Raw genomic sequence first — 16,272 nt, 5'->3', positions numbered from 1 at the left:
CCTTGAAAGGCAGATTCACTCTTTAGCTTAGGAAAAAACCTCAGTGTTTTTTGTTTTTGTTTATTAAAATAAAATTATTGTTTGGCTTGTGGGTTGAAGGGGATGGCAGTGTTTTTAGTAAGATGGTACTATAATGTACTTTTATGCTAGGATATTGAAAATGTCAGAATTCAGATCTAGGGACTAGAAACTGTCTGAGACCCAGAAAGGAGCTAAAGCCTTCGAAAAATTCAAGGAGATACACTTGTCTGCACTAAAGTTGGTGCACTTTAATGATGGAAGAACCCATCATTACTGACTTTTACTTTTCAGACCTGCCATATGCTTACAGTGGGGGAGAGGGATCACCAAGAGATGTTAGCAGTGCAGTGACAGCTGAAAGCAGGCAAGAAACAGATTTTAACAAGCAGGCAAAACAAAACTCAAAGTGTAGCCCATCAGAGACAGGGCAAGGGTAACTCTCTCATAGGCACTGAGCAGATACCATAGCTGTTAAGTTGACAGGAGTGATCCTGGTTCATCAGAATGTTCCCATATACTTAGGGTTTGTCCCTTTGTTCAGCAAATACATGCATAGTCCCTTGGGTCTGGATTCTGAGTGTTGGGGAACACAAGAGTGAAGATGCTTGTTCTCATGGAGCTTCTGTTCTAGTGGGAGGGGCTGACACCAAAAAGAGGGTTTCAGCTAGTGATGGGTGCTGTGAAGAAAGTAGAGCAGGGTAGGGACAGGGTGGGGTGGTGTCTCTCTCTGTTAGGTTGTTGGGGAAGGCCTCCGAGAGTGTGGTGTTTGGGCCAAGATCTGATAATGAGGAGCCTTTGTGGGAATGTCATTGATGAGCGTGCTAGGCAGAGGGAAGAGTTGGTAAATTACAAGGCAGGAACCAGTTTGCAAAGGAACTTGAAGAAGGTCAATAAAAGAAAGAGGATGAGGCTGATAGTGTCTGATCTTATGGAAGTTTACTCTAAGTGAATTAGAAACGCTTTGGAGGGTTTAGATGGGAAAGGGAGGGCTTGCGTTATATTCTGAAAAGTTAATTCTTGCTATTGTGTGGAGAATAGATTGTAGGGGAGTAAGGAGATGTTAGGAGATGGTCCAGGTGGAGATGAGCATGGTTGGGACTGGAGTGATATTAATGGGGATGGAGAGAAGAGGATGGTTCCAGGATATATGCTGGAGCCAGAGTTGAAGATGTGTTGACAGAATGCTTGTGAGGAGTGAGGCAGAGAGGAATCAAGGATGACTTCTAGGATTTTGCCTTGAAAGAAAGGGTGGGTGGTGGTGTCATTTATTGAGGTGGGAAAAACTAGAGGAGGAATAGATTTAGGGGGAAGGAGGTAAGTCAGCAGAGATCTGGTTTTGCACAGGAACAGGTGGATGTATCCTTAGCTTTATAAATGTAATGAATTTTAAAAAGAATTGAGAAAAGATTTATATCTGAAGTGATTGCAGTGTGGGAGCTCTGAGATTGTCTTAAACTAAAATTCCCTTAGGGTTCTGGGTAGGGTGGTGTTCTACAAATCAACATATAAGATTTTTTTTATTTTTTAACTCATCCACAAAGTATTTGTGTTCTAGGTAATTTCACTTTAAAATGGTACAGTGGTTCCTCCAAAGTTATTATGCTGGTTAATGACAGTTCATCAGAATTCCTGGCTGGGTTCCTTTGTTATTAGCTGCAATTTGTATTTTTTCCATATTTTTTCTTTTTTCTTAGTTACATCATTTGATATACAGAAGTTAGATGTCCATGTAGTCCAGTCCTTTCCTTTCTGGTTTTAGGGTTGTTCTCCCCATAAGCTGAGGAAGTTTATTGCCCTGGAGAGGTTTTTTTTTTTAAAGTAACATGTTTCTGATTCTAGAAGGGGTACAAATCACCTCAACCTCATTTTTACCCCAAATGATACATTGTCTCAGCACCATGTGTTGAATAAGCTCCCATTTCCCTACCAATTTGAAATGCCATCTTCATCATACTCAAAATTCCTGGGTATGTTTTTGGACCTGCTCTTTTGTTTCATTGATCTTTCTGTCTTTTCTTGTGCCAGTACTACCTGTTGAAGTTATTGGAGGTTGAATAATATTTTAATATCCAGTACACAAGTTCTACTTTGTTACTTTTCTGTTTCAAACATTTCTTGGCTATACTTACCTGTTCTTGCTGGGAGAGTTTTGGTGCTAGATTTTTTTTTTTTTAATTAATGGTTTGATAAAAAAGAGAAAGCATTCATATTTAGCTCTTTAGTCCATTTTTGTGCCCAGAACACTAAGCTAATTCAACACCTTTTATTTATCTTGATTCTTGCTTCCCTTGCGCTGAAGACGGGGAACTGTTTTGTTCTTTCTCAGAAGAAAGAGGTGGTGGTTCCCCTTCTTTGCCCCAGGAGTGATAAAGGGCACTATTAAAGATTAGCATCAGTCTATAGGGAATTGTGGTAAGAAAGTTTGAGAAACACTAGCTTTAGATATAGGAATCTTATTGCAAAATGTTGTTTTATCAGTTAATGGCCTCTTCCTAATGCTTTAAATGAAGGCAGACTGTTCCTTTTACCAACCTTAATGAGCAGATCTCAGAGTTCCTTCTTTCTTGAACTCAGTAAACCATGTTTATCTTGAAACAGTTTAGAGCAAGGCTTGCTTTCTCAGGTAGAATTCAGTTTGGCAAAAAAATTACTGAAAGGCTTCTATAATCCAAATAATCAACCTGTAAGTGAACTTTTGGGGCACAACCCATTTCACGTTATAAATTACCTGTATAAGAAAACTGGTGAAAATTGTGGTCCTGAAAATGACTTTAGTATTGTGTCATGGTTCCAGATCTTGATGCTCTCAAACAGAATATTGCAAGGATAGTTGTAGTTGTCAGTAGAAGAGTATACATGATTGTGTTTTTATTGCATTGGCAATTTCACTTTTCCCCATCCATTAATTAAGCTGCAGTTTTTGAAAATGGATTAATAATTCCATTCCTGCAGAGTTCATCATCTAGGGAAGGAAACAAGCAATACTATTGAGTGATAGGGCTCACAGGGTGCCTGGACTAATTACTGTGTGGGTACAGAAGAAAGAGGCCTGCATTGACTTGAGAAGGGGATCGAGGTGGGTCTCACTCACATTCTTACCCCTCTTCCCTTGCATAGTCTTGAAAGATGAGCAGGAGTTTTTGAGGCAGAGATGACAACAGGTTCCTGGAAATGTGGAATAGCAGGAAGTAGTGAAGGGATGATGAGAAAGGGCTGGGATCTGAGAGCTAGTAATTCCATTAGAAATTTTTCCAAAAGAATTTAAAGATGTGTTCAAGGATGTATGTTATGAAGTGGAAATTGCAAGTATCTTTGGTGTCCTGTATTAGGAGCTATGGATCATAATTGATTTCACTAATTTGTCCATGCTGTGATCTACTTCTCTAACCTTAAAAAATGATGTGACCACAACACTGTAAAGCAGCTATACTCCAATATAAAAAAAAAGAGAAAAAAAAAAAGATGTGGCTGAAATGTGTTTATTGGAATGAGGAGAGGTTCATAATATATCTTAGTGAGAGTAGGTTTTAAAATTGTATGCCCATATGAGACCATTTTAAAAATCTAACTAAATAAATGTTTGTGTTTATGTGACATAGAAAAGAAAATGTAAAAGAATATACATACCACGATGCTGAATGATTTTTCATGTTGGCACGTTCTTGTATTTTTGAGTTTTTCTACAGTGAACACTTTGTAATAAAGCTACATAACTACAGTTAAAAGAGAAAAAGGAGGTGACAGCTAGGTGACAGCTCTTGGGAGGAAATGTGAGTGAAGTTTTGAGTGTGTTAAATTGTAAGTACCTGCAAGACTGCTGAGCACAGATGGCATGTTGGCCCTGGGTTCCCTAGGGTTTCAAGTCAGGGTCATTCTTGTTTCAGTAAATGACAGTTAATCCTGCCCCAAAATGTAGGGTTAACACATGTATTTGGGTATTGTAACTGTATTTCCTCAGTTACTGTAACTTCACCCTTCCAGGCGATACTTGGGAGAATCAGGTGACAGCGTTTTTAATGTGCGGATTTTTGTATATTCATATAAGTATTCAGTGCCTTCATCTTTTTTTTTTTTTTTTTTTTGCGGTACGCGGGCCTCTCACTGTTGTGGCCTCTCCCGTTGCGGCGCACAGGCTCCAGACGCGCAGGCTCAGCGGCCATGGCTCACGGGCCCAGCCGCTGCGCGGCATGTGGTATCTTCTCAGACTGGGGCAGGAAGCCATGTTCCCTGCATCGGCAGGCGGACTCTCAACCACTGCGCCACCAGGGAAGCCCCAGTGCCTTCATCTTTTATTGTCAGTGTCTTTTTGGCTTCTGGTTCTGGATAGAATTGGAGGAAAGTGTTACTGAAACTAAGTTACAGTGTAAAAGTAGTGAAACTGTTCGTCTCACCTTAATTCAGTGTCATTTCCTGAACCGTTCAGGGCTGCTATATTTTTTCTGTACTTGAGTACATTTTAATGTGAATGATTAAAAATAAGGTGTAGACTGCTCTGATTTGATGTGAACTCTGGGCTTGCAAAACCTGAGAATTATTGAAAATGTAGATACTAATGCCATTAAAATGATTGTCTTGTAAATTGAACCTAGGTGCTGATTTTCTGTTAAACTTTGTTCTGTGTGTTTCCAACCTAATACCAGAAAATAATTGGGCAGGATTTAGAGTGGCAGAGGGACCCAAACATGGAATGAGGGTTTCAGAAAGTAACGTTTGAATGAAGTCCTCTGGCCTTCGAAACCAGACCAAACTCTAAAGGTGTCCTTGACAGGCAGGTCTCAGCCAGGCAGACAGTGGGAGGAGGTGGCTGAAGTGGGTGTAAGCCTTCTCTCATTATCTCTGATGACTGTTCTCTCAGCCTTAGCAGTAGAGGTGGGACTGCAGAACAAATGTGGGCAGACAGGTGTGGGGATGAACAAGCCAGTAGGCTGGCCAGTGGAGGTGTTGGAATCAGACCCCACTTGTGTCATGGTTTTCACATCTTTTAGCTTTGTGATCTCGGGCAAATTACTTACCTGGCTCTGAGCCTCAGTCTTTTCATCTGTAAAACGTGGGTATTGGTGCCTCTCACACCTTGTGAAGTTGTCATAGGTTGAGAGTCTGATGCCCTCAACCCACTGCCCTGCACGCCGTGACTCCTTTTGGGTGTTGGTGATTGGGAAGCGGTCTTGATGCCAGGGAACACCTCAACAGAGGAAGAAGACTGGCTTGCACAGGAGTTGGCTGTGGTTCAGGGTGGTTTTATTGTTTACATTAAACAACACTGATTTTTTTTTTTTCTTAGAATTATATTTGAAAACATTTTGTTTATGCATGACTAAGAATTAGTTGTGTATTTACGCTTCTAAGTGTACAGCAGCAAAATATAAACTGTCAATGTATGCAAAGTGGCTCTCTAAGACTTGAAGCTTTGGAAATGGACCACAAGATCAGAATTTGCCTTCTGCCATTAACACTCCAAATTTTAATTCTTGTGTTTCAAAGAGAGCGTATTTGTGGTCTGTTTGTTGATGAGTATTTCTATTGTTTGCTGTGAACCTAGGCTCAAAGGGCAGGTTGCACTGAGCTGTTACTACCTTGGAACTGCCTCCTGGGCTAGTGCCCAGGCCGTTGTTGAGGTGGGAAGCTGTAATCCACCCTCCAACATCTTTACTGGGGGAAGGGGCCAGGAAGGCTCTTTAATGCTTGCTTTTACCTTAAGTCTAGTTTTCAGGATTAATGGTAAGGAGTCTAATTTGATTTTTCCTTTAAAAATTTTCCCCAACATTTATGATCCCCGTTATATATTTCCCCACCTACTTCTAAAAAGAATTTGAGATTGCTCATATCATAAGGTCATATCCAGTGAGACAGTTAAAAATTTTAAAAGAGGAAGCCACATATCCGGAAACCACATACACGGAAGGGGGAACCTGCTGCTAAGTGCAGTGCTCCTGGGCTGAATAAGGCTTGTATATCCTGCCGGGGGCATTCCTTCAGTTCCAGGAAAGGCCTTGAGTCCTCATTGGGTAGACTGTCTGGGAAGACCTCAGTTCTTCCAGGCCCGTGGCGCTCTGACTGGCAGTATAGAACTGTCCTCCATGTACTTTTTTGGGAGGATGAGCTAAGATTGCTGCTCCATCACATGGTGCCTCCTGTAAGGGTACTCAGTACATTTGCTCCGTTTCTCTACCATAGATGCAGGGGAGAAACTTCCCTGAGGTCTTAGTATCTGGAATCATTATGTCACTTAACCCTGAACAGTGAGACACAGTCTTGTGACTTCTCTTGGTTGTCTGCCGGAAGGCTTACTACCCTGATTTTGCCCTCCCTGCTACAGGCACCACCTTCATGCCTTGCTCCAACTTTCCTACTTTTGTTTTTCTTTCTTAATTTTCTTGCTTATTCTTTTCATCCTGTGTGCATTTTGGTTAAGTTGTCTTAAATCCTTTCTGTAATAGGGAAGAATATAAATGTATACATTTAATTTCTGTTATCTATCAGTTCTGCAGGGGAAAACTATATTCTCCCTTCCTTCCTTGACTCCAAATTCTGAGGTGATTTGATCATATGAGTCTTTTCAAACTTACCACTGTAACTATCAGACCACATATGTAATAGTGATTTGGGGGGACTCACAGAAAATCTCCCGTTCTTATTTATAAAACTTACTGTAACTATTAAAGTTTAGAAAATGTGAAAGAAAGTACTCAATCTTACTCGTTTTCTTTTAGTTTTTCCATTGATTAGAGTAAAAAAATATTTTTATTACACAAGTAAAATTATCTGTTAAATATTTTTATTTCTTTGGATGCTTTTTAGTTTAAAGCTTTCTCCTGGATTAAATTTTTTTTTTTCCCCTAACTCTATTTGTTGTAGAAAACATGAAGAAAAGTAAATCCCTTCTGATCCTCTATCCAAAAATAACCATAGTAAACACTTTGGTGTAGAGTTGTACTTTATTTTATTTTGTATGTGTACTTTTGTTCCCTTATTAATCCATATCACAAGTATTCTGTTGTCTGCTTTTAAAATTTACCTGTATATTATGAATGTGTACCCAGGACAACAGTCATGCTGTAGATGTGGTTTCGTACAGAAATGTATTTTATGTAGTTTTTCTTAAAATGACATGAATAGAAATGGAGACTGTTATTAAATCCTAACTCAGCAAAGGCATTCCTCAGCGAAGCTAATGTCCAGCTGCATGACTTAACTGTGATTTAACTTGATATAGGGTCAGTGTTTAGAAGCCTGGAGGAAAGGAAGGTTATTAGCTTGGCACTCTCAGATTTCAGTTGTTTTATCTGTGCTTTAGCAAGAGTTGGTTATCAGTCCATTGAAAAGTGAGCTTTCCGGCAGGGGCCCTTGCAAATGTTCTGTGGTTTCAATTAAGTGAGAGCTCTTTGCTCCTGGTTACAAACGTGTTGATGGCAAAGTTGACATTTGCTTATGAAAATTAAGGAAGCTGACCTGTTTCTGTCTCAGAAGGGGGGCCAGTTTGCTTCTTCAGTACCAGTTCCTTCATTTCTTTGAAATTATTGATGCCCTCCCCCTGCCTTCCCCAGGGTGGTGAATCATGATTTATGTTCCAGAACTCTTTATGGAGCTATTTAAGCTAAAGGGACCCTAAGTAAAAAGATCATAATTTGCCAAGATTGAAGGATTTACAAAAGCTCAATATTAAGAGATTTCCCTCAAATTACCAGTCATTTAAGAACAGAAAAGGGCAATGTGAGGTTTTTCCTTGGGTTACCTGAAAAGGAGAAGATAATAATCAGTGGAGTTACCTTAAAACTGCAGAGAGGCTTTTAAAGATGGTTTGAGGTTAGATTGTCTGTTTTTAAAATTAACTGGTTGCTCTTCCTGGACAAATTACACCATTTCAGGTTATAGTTCAAGTATTAATCACATCACTGATGGTTGTACTGCTAGTGCTTCCATCGCTATATTCTATCTGGGGTGGCACATGGGAAGCAGAGCCAGACAAAATGAATTTTGATCCTCAGTCTGATAATGAAAGATTCTGGTGTTTTAAGTGAGAACACTTTTAAAGTTTAAAGTCTTTTTAGACTTCTACCCTGACATTGTCTTGAGATTGATAGTATGATAGAACTCTGTTATATAGCTTGAGTGTCAGGTTTTTAGCCAGAAATAAGAGAAGCAGCATTTTTCACAATGCCTTCACTCTGGTGTGTAATCTTGAGACTGACTATTCCAAGTTCAGCCCACACTTTCCTGTCTCCCCCATTTTTCTTTCAGTACCTTATTTTATTTGCAAACTCTTGTATTCCCTAATAAGTCACACTTAGTAATGCTTACCTCATGCCAGGCTGCCTTCTAAGCTCTTTTAGATGTAATAATCCATTTAACCCTCACCATAACCCTATAAGGCAGGTACTATTATTATCCCCAGTTTACAGATAAGGAAAGTGAGTCACAGAGTAACTTGCCCAAAGTGAAGCCAGGATTTTCACCCCAATAGCCTGATTCCAGAGTCCATGCTCTTAACCATCACACACTGTATTATGTCTCAAGAGCAGGTTTTTCCTCTGAATGTAAGCGCTGTCTTACCGACCCTGTATTCCAAATAACCCCATGATGCTTTAGGATTTTAATGGCTTCTGGAGTTGACTTACTTTAGTACTACTTTGAATGTGGTCTGTATTATTTATTTATTTATTTTTTTACGGTGTGCGGGCCTCTCACTGCTGTGGCCTCTCCCGTTGCGGAGCACAGGCTCCGGACGCCCAGGCTCAGCGGCCATGGTGCACGGGCCAAGCCGCTCCGTGGCACGTGGGATCCTCCCGGACCGGGGCCCGAACCCTTGTCCCCTGCATCGGCAGGCGGACTCCCAACCACTGCGCCACCAGGGAAGCCCGTGGTCTGTATTATTAATCACAGAACCAGTTGGGTAGAAGCTAAAGCTAAGTTGATTTTATTCACTACCCTTTTAAAATCAGTTGTGAGATACTACAGACTATTTTGTTTAAAATTATTTCAGAAGTACCATGAACTGTAGTATATTTCAACTCCAGCATGTCTGTGGATTTTACCTCTTAATAATTATATTCTGGTTGTATTTTGATTAAGTTGCTTTTTTTCTGCATGTAGGAATGTTAGTGTGCCTCACCTGGAAATTTCTCAAAGATAAGAGCCAGCTTGTTTCTTGCCCTTTTGCGTGCGCACGCTCATACATATGCACGGCATATTTAAGTCCCTTATTTCACACGAGTGAGCAGTATTTATTGAACTCTATTACTTGCCAAGGACTGAAATTATTTATGTTTTTGAAGAATTGTTCTGCCAAACAAAAATCATTTCTACATGAATGGAGAAATAAGGGGCTTCTTGACTTGGATGGGGGATCTTCTTGGTATAACTTCGTTATCACTGACTTGCCCAGACTGGGAAATTGTCTCCCTCCTGATGATGGTGCTATGTCAGAAGAGTGCATTTAAGTTATATTTTATGTAGGTTGGTGTTCATTCCCATTTTAAAATGGACTTTTCTCTTTGCAGGAGGGGTTGATTTCTCTTTAAATTAATTGCCTCGTTCCTACTATGTTTACATGCTTTTTTTCAGGAGCAAATCCTTTGTGAAAATGAAGTACAGTACCTAGTATAGCATCTGTAGTCCCATCAGGTTTCATTTATGCCGAATTCTTAGTTAAGGGTTCTGTAAATGGTATAAGACCTGTAGGTCCATTTTAAATCCATAGGCATTAAGGGAAAAACATTACAACTACTATATTACATCCATTCTAAGATGCACTTTTTTTTTTCACATTTTAACATCTCTGAAGTGAGGATGCGTTTTACAGTTGCTCTCATCATGTGATTATGATTGGCTATACAGGCATACCTCGGAGATAACTGTGGAAGTTCCAGACTGCTGCAATAAAGCAAATATCCCAATAAAGCGAGTCATAATTTTTTTTTTGGCTTCCCAGTGTATATTAAAATTATGTTTATGCTTATCAGACTGGTCTGTTAAGGTGCAGTAGCATTATGTTTAAAAAGCAATGTACATATGTTAATTTTAAAATACTTTATTTCTAGGCCTTTCTCACTTTCTGAGATGGCCCACACTCTGTGGAGTGTGTTTTCTCTAAATAAATCCACTTCTTACCTATCACTTTGTCTCTCACTGAATTCTTTCTGCGATGAGATGTCAAGAACCTGAGCTTCATTAAGTCCTGAAACCAGGAAAAAGCTGAGAAGCAGCCCTGGGACCTGGGATTGCTCAGACCACCTTAAATCAGCCTCACCGCCCGAGCTATTCTGGAAATTCCTTTCTCCGAGGTAGTTGGCTGGGTGCAGCAGCCAATCTGGCTGTGGCGCTCCCACATGGGTCCGTGAGGTCACAATGAGCACTGGCCAATGGGGATCAAGGAACCAGCAACCAATGGCAGAAGGCACAAGTATCGGCTGGGCCAATGGGAAGGCAGCGAGGCACTCCCAGCTGGGTATGGAGAACGTGGCTCCCCCTCCCGAAGAGAAGCTGGGACCCTCGTGGTCGCCTGATCCTGGCGGGTTGTGGGGTTGGGGGGACTCCAGCTCGGTTAGTATCCAGAGAACAGGGAGAAGCGAGCCACCAAAAAAAAAAACAAAAAAAACCTTTATTTCTAAAAATGCTAACCATTATCTGAGCCTACAGAGCCAACCATCAGCCTCTTTTTGCAGTAGTACCATCAAGGATCGCCATAACAAACATAGTAGTAATGAAAAGTTTGAAATATTGTGACAGTTAAAATTGCGACAGAGACATGAAGTGAGCAAATGCTGTTGGAAAAATGGTGCCGATAGACTTGCTCCTGCAGTGGCTTCCTGCTGCTTTAAAGCATAAAGGCCCCCATCTCTGGAGGGCTGCTAGGCCTTGCAGTTTTCCCCCATCAAGACAGCCCCCCCCACACACACACTCTGGGTCTGCTTCTTATCCTTGATGTTCACTCGCCTCAGGGAAGCATTCCCCGCTCCCTGTCTGGTTGGTGTCCTTTGTTTGCTCACCTTTCTTGGATAAGTGTATGACTGGCCTCGTGTCGACTCCACATCAGCTGCAGGGTCTGTGTTTTGCTCACCACTGCATCCCCGTGGCCTAATGCATACTTGGCACTTGATGAGCATTCCAAGAAAATGTATTGAATGAACAATTTTTAAAAAAAATTTTTTTTGTTTTAGAGAGCGGAGGAGTTTGTAGGTAGGGAGTTGGTAGTATCAGAGAATTAACCTGAATATCTAGACTTGGTGCCTTGGCAATTTGGTTTTCAGCCATAGCTAAAACATAGTTATCTGGGAAATATTTTAATACTTCATCATTCTTTTTCATTGGGATTCTTTTGAAAATGAGTTAGGACTTTGCAATACCGGTAGTGTGGGCTTCCGTTAAGGGGAAGCTTTTTATCATCCTTTTGAATGTACATTCAAAGTGATTCAACATGAATCAAGATATGGGAATTTATGGAAATGGGAAGCCTGGAATAAACTGTTCCCTCACTGATGTTTATTTTAATTCCAGAACATGGTCCAAGACAATTCCTGGGAAAGTCGAATTCTTCTCTAGTGAGGGTTCAGACACATCGATCCCAATTCCAATAGTGCCACTACGGGGAGTGGACGACTCCTACCCACCCCAGAAGAAGTCTTTTATGATGCTCAAGTACATGCATGACCACTACTTGGACAAGTATGAATGGTTTATGAGAGCAGACGATGATGTTTACATCAAAGGAGACCGTCTGGAGAATTTTCTGAGGAGTTTGAATAGTAGTGAACCCCTCTTTCTTGGGCAGACAGGACTGGGCACCACGGAAGAAATGGGGAAACTTGCTCTGGAACCTGGTGAGAACTTCTGCATGGGGGGCCCTGGTGTGATCATGAGCCGGGAAGTTCTCCGGAGAATGGTACCACACATCGGCAAGTGCCTCCGGGAAATGTACACAACCCACGAGGATGTTGAGGTGGGAAGGTGTGTCCGGAGGTTTGCAGGGGTGCAGTGCGTCTGGTCTTACGAGGTAAGAACAGAAGAAAATCTGTTGATTTTGTTACTAGGTCTGGACCAGTCATAGGAAACTATTAGTGATAATGTCCTCTTTAAGGCTTAAAAATTCATATTAAGTTATACATTTTTACCTTGGTTCTTTTAATTTGAATTCTCTCATTACTTTTTCTCTTGGTTTTTAGAACATACCTTATGTACTTTTGTCCTAAAATCTTAGTTAATAATGGCATTTGGGACCCAAAGAAAAGGATTAATACAGGTCACAGTGATACTTTCATGATTTTCCAGAAGATTTATCTAATCTGACTTCTGATTTTGCAGATGTGATTATAAGAGTGTCCCTTTTCTCCCAAAGGTCTGACTTCTCTCATCTGGTCACGTTGACCGACACAGTTTAGAAACTTAAATGTTTGAATTCATAAAATGAGTAATGATGTAAAACAGCCAATAGTATTTGGCTTTGCATATATATTAAACCCTGATTTTTTAACAGTTGTTATGATCTGTAAGTTTGCAATGTAGTTGTTCCTTTCAGAATAGGCAGTTTCCAACATATTGATACATCGGTGCAATTTTTTGAAGGAAACCTACTTGGGGATGTTTTCTCTTTAATAGTTGTGGAGAATATGAGTTAGCTTTTGATTTCTCTTTGTTTTTATTGGCAGATGTGCACCTCTTGCCTACAGTTGCAGGATGTGATATTAGTCAGAATGGAAAAAATGATTTAGGTTGTGTTGTTTAGATTGATACACTACTGATAGTTGTGAGGAGCAAAGGGAATTGCTAGACCTTTGCCCAAGAAAAAGAAATGCATTTTCAGATGTAAAGTGTTAGCTTGTCTTCTGAGTTAATTTTCTAAAGTGCTTGTGTGAAGAAATGGTATTCTGGCCTGTACTTGCCTTTCTCCTAGACTTCTTTTTAAATGTCTCCTAATCACACTATTTCTTTAATTTGAACTTTTAGGGAAGTGGACATTTTCAAGTATACAGGAAGTAGTCTTTGTATAGTTTCCAGTTATAAAAGAAACATTGTAAATCCCAAATGTGATCTGACTGAACACTCTAATCTCTTTGTGTACTTCCCCCGCCTCCCCATGCATGGGCCATTGCTCACTGGATCTAGGGGGGATTCTGTTTTCATGGATTTTTGCTGCTAGGAAAGCCGTTTGGAGATTTCGTGCAGTTTTAAGCACGATACAGCTGGCAGTATTCCTGCATTTTCCCCATCCTTAATTAAGTAGTTATAACCTTAACAAGTTTCATTATTCTTAAAATGTGTAATGCCTTGTGTATTTTGGAGTGCTTTATGCTGCCCCTGATCTCTGAGAAGCTAGCCTTCCTGCTAGAACTGCAGAGGATAGGTCTACCTTTGAGAGAGAATTTTAAAAAATCTCTTAGTGTTGTCATACTGTTAGATCTTACACACTGATAGATAGACACCAACAGAGTCAGTACCTTGAGTTTATCAAGAGCTCTGACCTAACATTAGTGCCAAGATAGAGTGAGAAAGTATTGTCTTGGGGGTGTAGGGGTTGGGAGACAGTTTTGGGGCTATTTCCCTTTATTATGATGTAATCGCCAAAGTTTTCTAAGGCCTGAAGTGAGGGTGCTGGGAATCATCCTGTCTGTACACTTGGAACTGCCGGTTAGACTTGACGCATCTGGTAAATGACCTTATTAGCTAAAAGGATCTGGTGGGGGAGGAAGCTCCTTCCCTGGGTCACTCCCTGTCCTTGCCCAGGATCTCCTGAGTCAGCTTCAGATGCTGTCTACTGCTTTGCATTTCCCTAAATGCCTGATGACACATTTTTTTCTAGATACTGCTGGCTTGGTCTCCACAGGGCTTGTACCAGATGACTCTCCTTTTGTGGGAGAATATCTTCTCCCAGAGTGTGGCTTGCAAATGTGGTATTTTTATTATATGCAAATTGTGAGTTTAAGTGTAGTCTAGTTTATCATTCTTTTCCTGTGTGGTTTGTGTTTTTCATGTCTTAAGAAATTCTTCCCTTCCTTGGGTCACAGGAACTTTCTATACATTTTTCTATAAATATAGTTTTGCCTTTCACATGGAGTTCATCCATATCATTTTTAAGAATTCTGTTGGGACATTTACCATTTTATTAGACCTTTGATTTCTTTTCTGTTTCCTTTTTTATTCTAACAGAAAATGCTTAAGAGGTTCTAACCTAAGTCGTCATTAGGATTTATCATTGTGTTCACCACTCAGGCAAGATTAATACCCTCATGTGGATGAGGAACTTTTATTAAACTTTCTGTAAATCTAGTTTCTCCATTAAGGCTCACATTATGAGAAATTATTGAGGTGGAATCTTATGTTAAAGACAATTATGTTAAGCTTTGGGTCTTGGAAGGTACTTTTTTAGCTCTATTATAAACCTAGCCAGAAAGTGTAATTTTTTTTTTGCAAGTCCCAGATAATGTCTTGGGATTACACTTACATAATTAAAGTGGCTCCTCAGGAGCAACTGTCATAATCAAAATCCAGATTCATTTCTAAGCTTGTTTTGACTACTTACTTTTTTTTTTTTGGCCGCACCACACATCATGTGGGATCCTAGTTCCTCGACCAAGGATTAAACCTATGCCCCCTGCATTTGAAGCACAGTCTTAACCACTGGACCACCAGGGAAGTCCCTGTTTTGACTATTATTGGTGGCTAATTATTAATACATGACTTTAAAAACTTTATTTGGAAATCATTTTAATTTCACAGGAACATTACAGAAAAAAAAAGTGCAAGGAACATCCATATACCTATACCCAGAGTAACCTGTTATCGTTTTACTCCATTTGTGCTATCATTTGCTTGACTGCCCCTCCACCCTCTTCCAGTACAGAGACATAGACTTACCCAACCACCATTTATGGGTAGCTTTCTTTGTGGCCCTTTACTTTAAATAATGTCAATGTATTTTGAGTACAAATAGAGAAATTCTCTTATACCACTACAGTACAGCTTAAGTAAATTTAACATAATGTTGTCTGTAGACTCAGTAAAGTCCTGGTAACAGCTCTTCCTTCTCCATTACAGGCTCCAGCCTGGGGTCTTGCATTTGATTGTCATGTCTCTTTAATCTAGGATGTTTGCACAGCCTCTTTCTTTGTCTTTTATGACCTTGGCATTTTTGTTAAGTGACTTTAAAAATTTCATTTTCATAATGAAAAAATGTGACTGCAATATGGTAACCCATTAGGCGGTTTTTAGTAATGCTTTTCAAGGCTTATTAAAATCTACTGTGAGGACCCAGCAGCAGAGAGAGTGTGGACCTTGAGACTGTTAATGCTGGTGGAAAAGAGGTAGAAGGAGCTGGCAGGCCTGACTCCCCCTTGTCACATGGGGTCAGCATCACTAACTCAAGTTATACCAGTTTTTTTCTTTTTTTGATGAACATTATTGAACAATTTGACACAGTAATTTATTTTATTTAGGCAAATCTATGAAATATTATACTACTCTTTTAATAGGAGGGGACAAAAAGAAAGTTGACCTAAGTAATCTATTCATTTTATTTTTCATTTCTTACTGAAGTATATATATATCATACCTTTGGAAAAGTGCACAGATCATAAATAAGTATAGAGCTCAGTGGATTTTCACAAACTGGACATAGCTATGTAACCAGCATCCAGATCTTGCTTTTATTATTTTAACTCAATGTTTGACTAGGTAGAAAATGATCATTACTAATGAAAGTTAGCAACAAGCATAGATAGATTTGGCAACTTAAAAAAAAGTTTATCTTTTTAATAGCTAATGCTGTCATATGGTTCAGAATTCGAAAGTGCAAAGGGTTTACTAGGATAAGTCCTGCCACCTCTATCTCCAGCCACTGGGTTCCCCTCATGAGTCAGCCACCATAGTGCACCTTTACAGATACAACCTACGTGTATATAAGCAATTAAGTTTGTATATCTTCCCCCTTTTATATGAATGTTAGCATGTTTTACATACTGTGCACATCTTGCTGGTTTTCACTTACATGTCTTGGAAGATTTTCCTTTCGGTACATAAAGAGCTTCATCTTTTTTTAAAATTCAGGCTATTTCCAGTTCTATTCAGCAGTGTTTCTAACCAGTCATTTATCCTAATGTTTCCCAGTCTTTTTTACATCATGGCACACATGTTAAGGCAACTGCCTCGAGAGGGCTTCTGCTACCCCATCCCCTAACCACTCTACGCGCCCTCTGCAGACCCAAAGGGATTGTTATTTGGCACATCTAGAACTGTTTGGGATACACCAGTACACCAAGCCAC

The 16,272-nt window shown here is 40.0% G+C and overlaps 1 protein-coding gene across 2 annotated transcripts in view; it reads left to right on the top strand.

The window, feature by feature from the left end:
* The window catches only part of CHSY1 (chondroitin sulfate synthase 1), a 75,040-nt gene that overhangs the window by 2,665 nt on the left and 56,103 nt on the right, over positions 1-16,272 (top strand). For both annotated transcript variants that reach the window (XM_027083240.1, XM_027083241.1), the window contains exon 2: positions 11,515-12,010. In XM_027083240.1, coding sequence (XP_026939041.1) covers positions 11,515-12,010 — 496 coding nt within the window. The remainder of the gene's footprint in view (positions 1-11,514; positions 12,011-16,272) is intronic.

The sequence above is a fragment of the Aethalodelphis obliquidens genome, unplaced genomic scaffold (assembly GCF_003676395.1).
Source record: "Aethalodelphis obliquidens isolate GAN/ISIS:26980383/991018 unplaced genomic scaffold, ASM367639v1 scaffold49, whole genome shotgun sequence".
Taxonomy (NCBI): domain Eukaryota; kingdom Metazoa; phylum Chordata; class Mammalia; order Artiodactyla; family Delphinidae; genus Aethalodelphis; species Aethalodelphis obliquidens.
The sequence above is the reverse complement of the archived record's forward strand: the minus strand, read 5'-3'. Positions and strand labels throughout refer to the sequence as shown.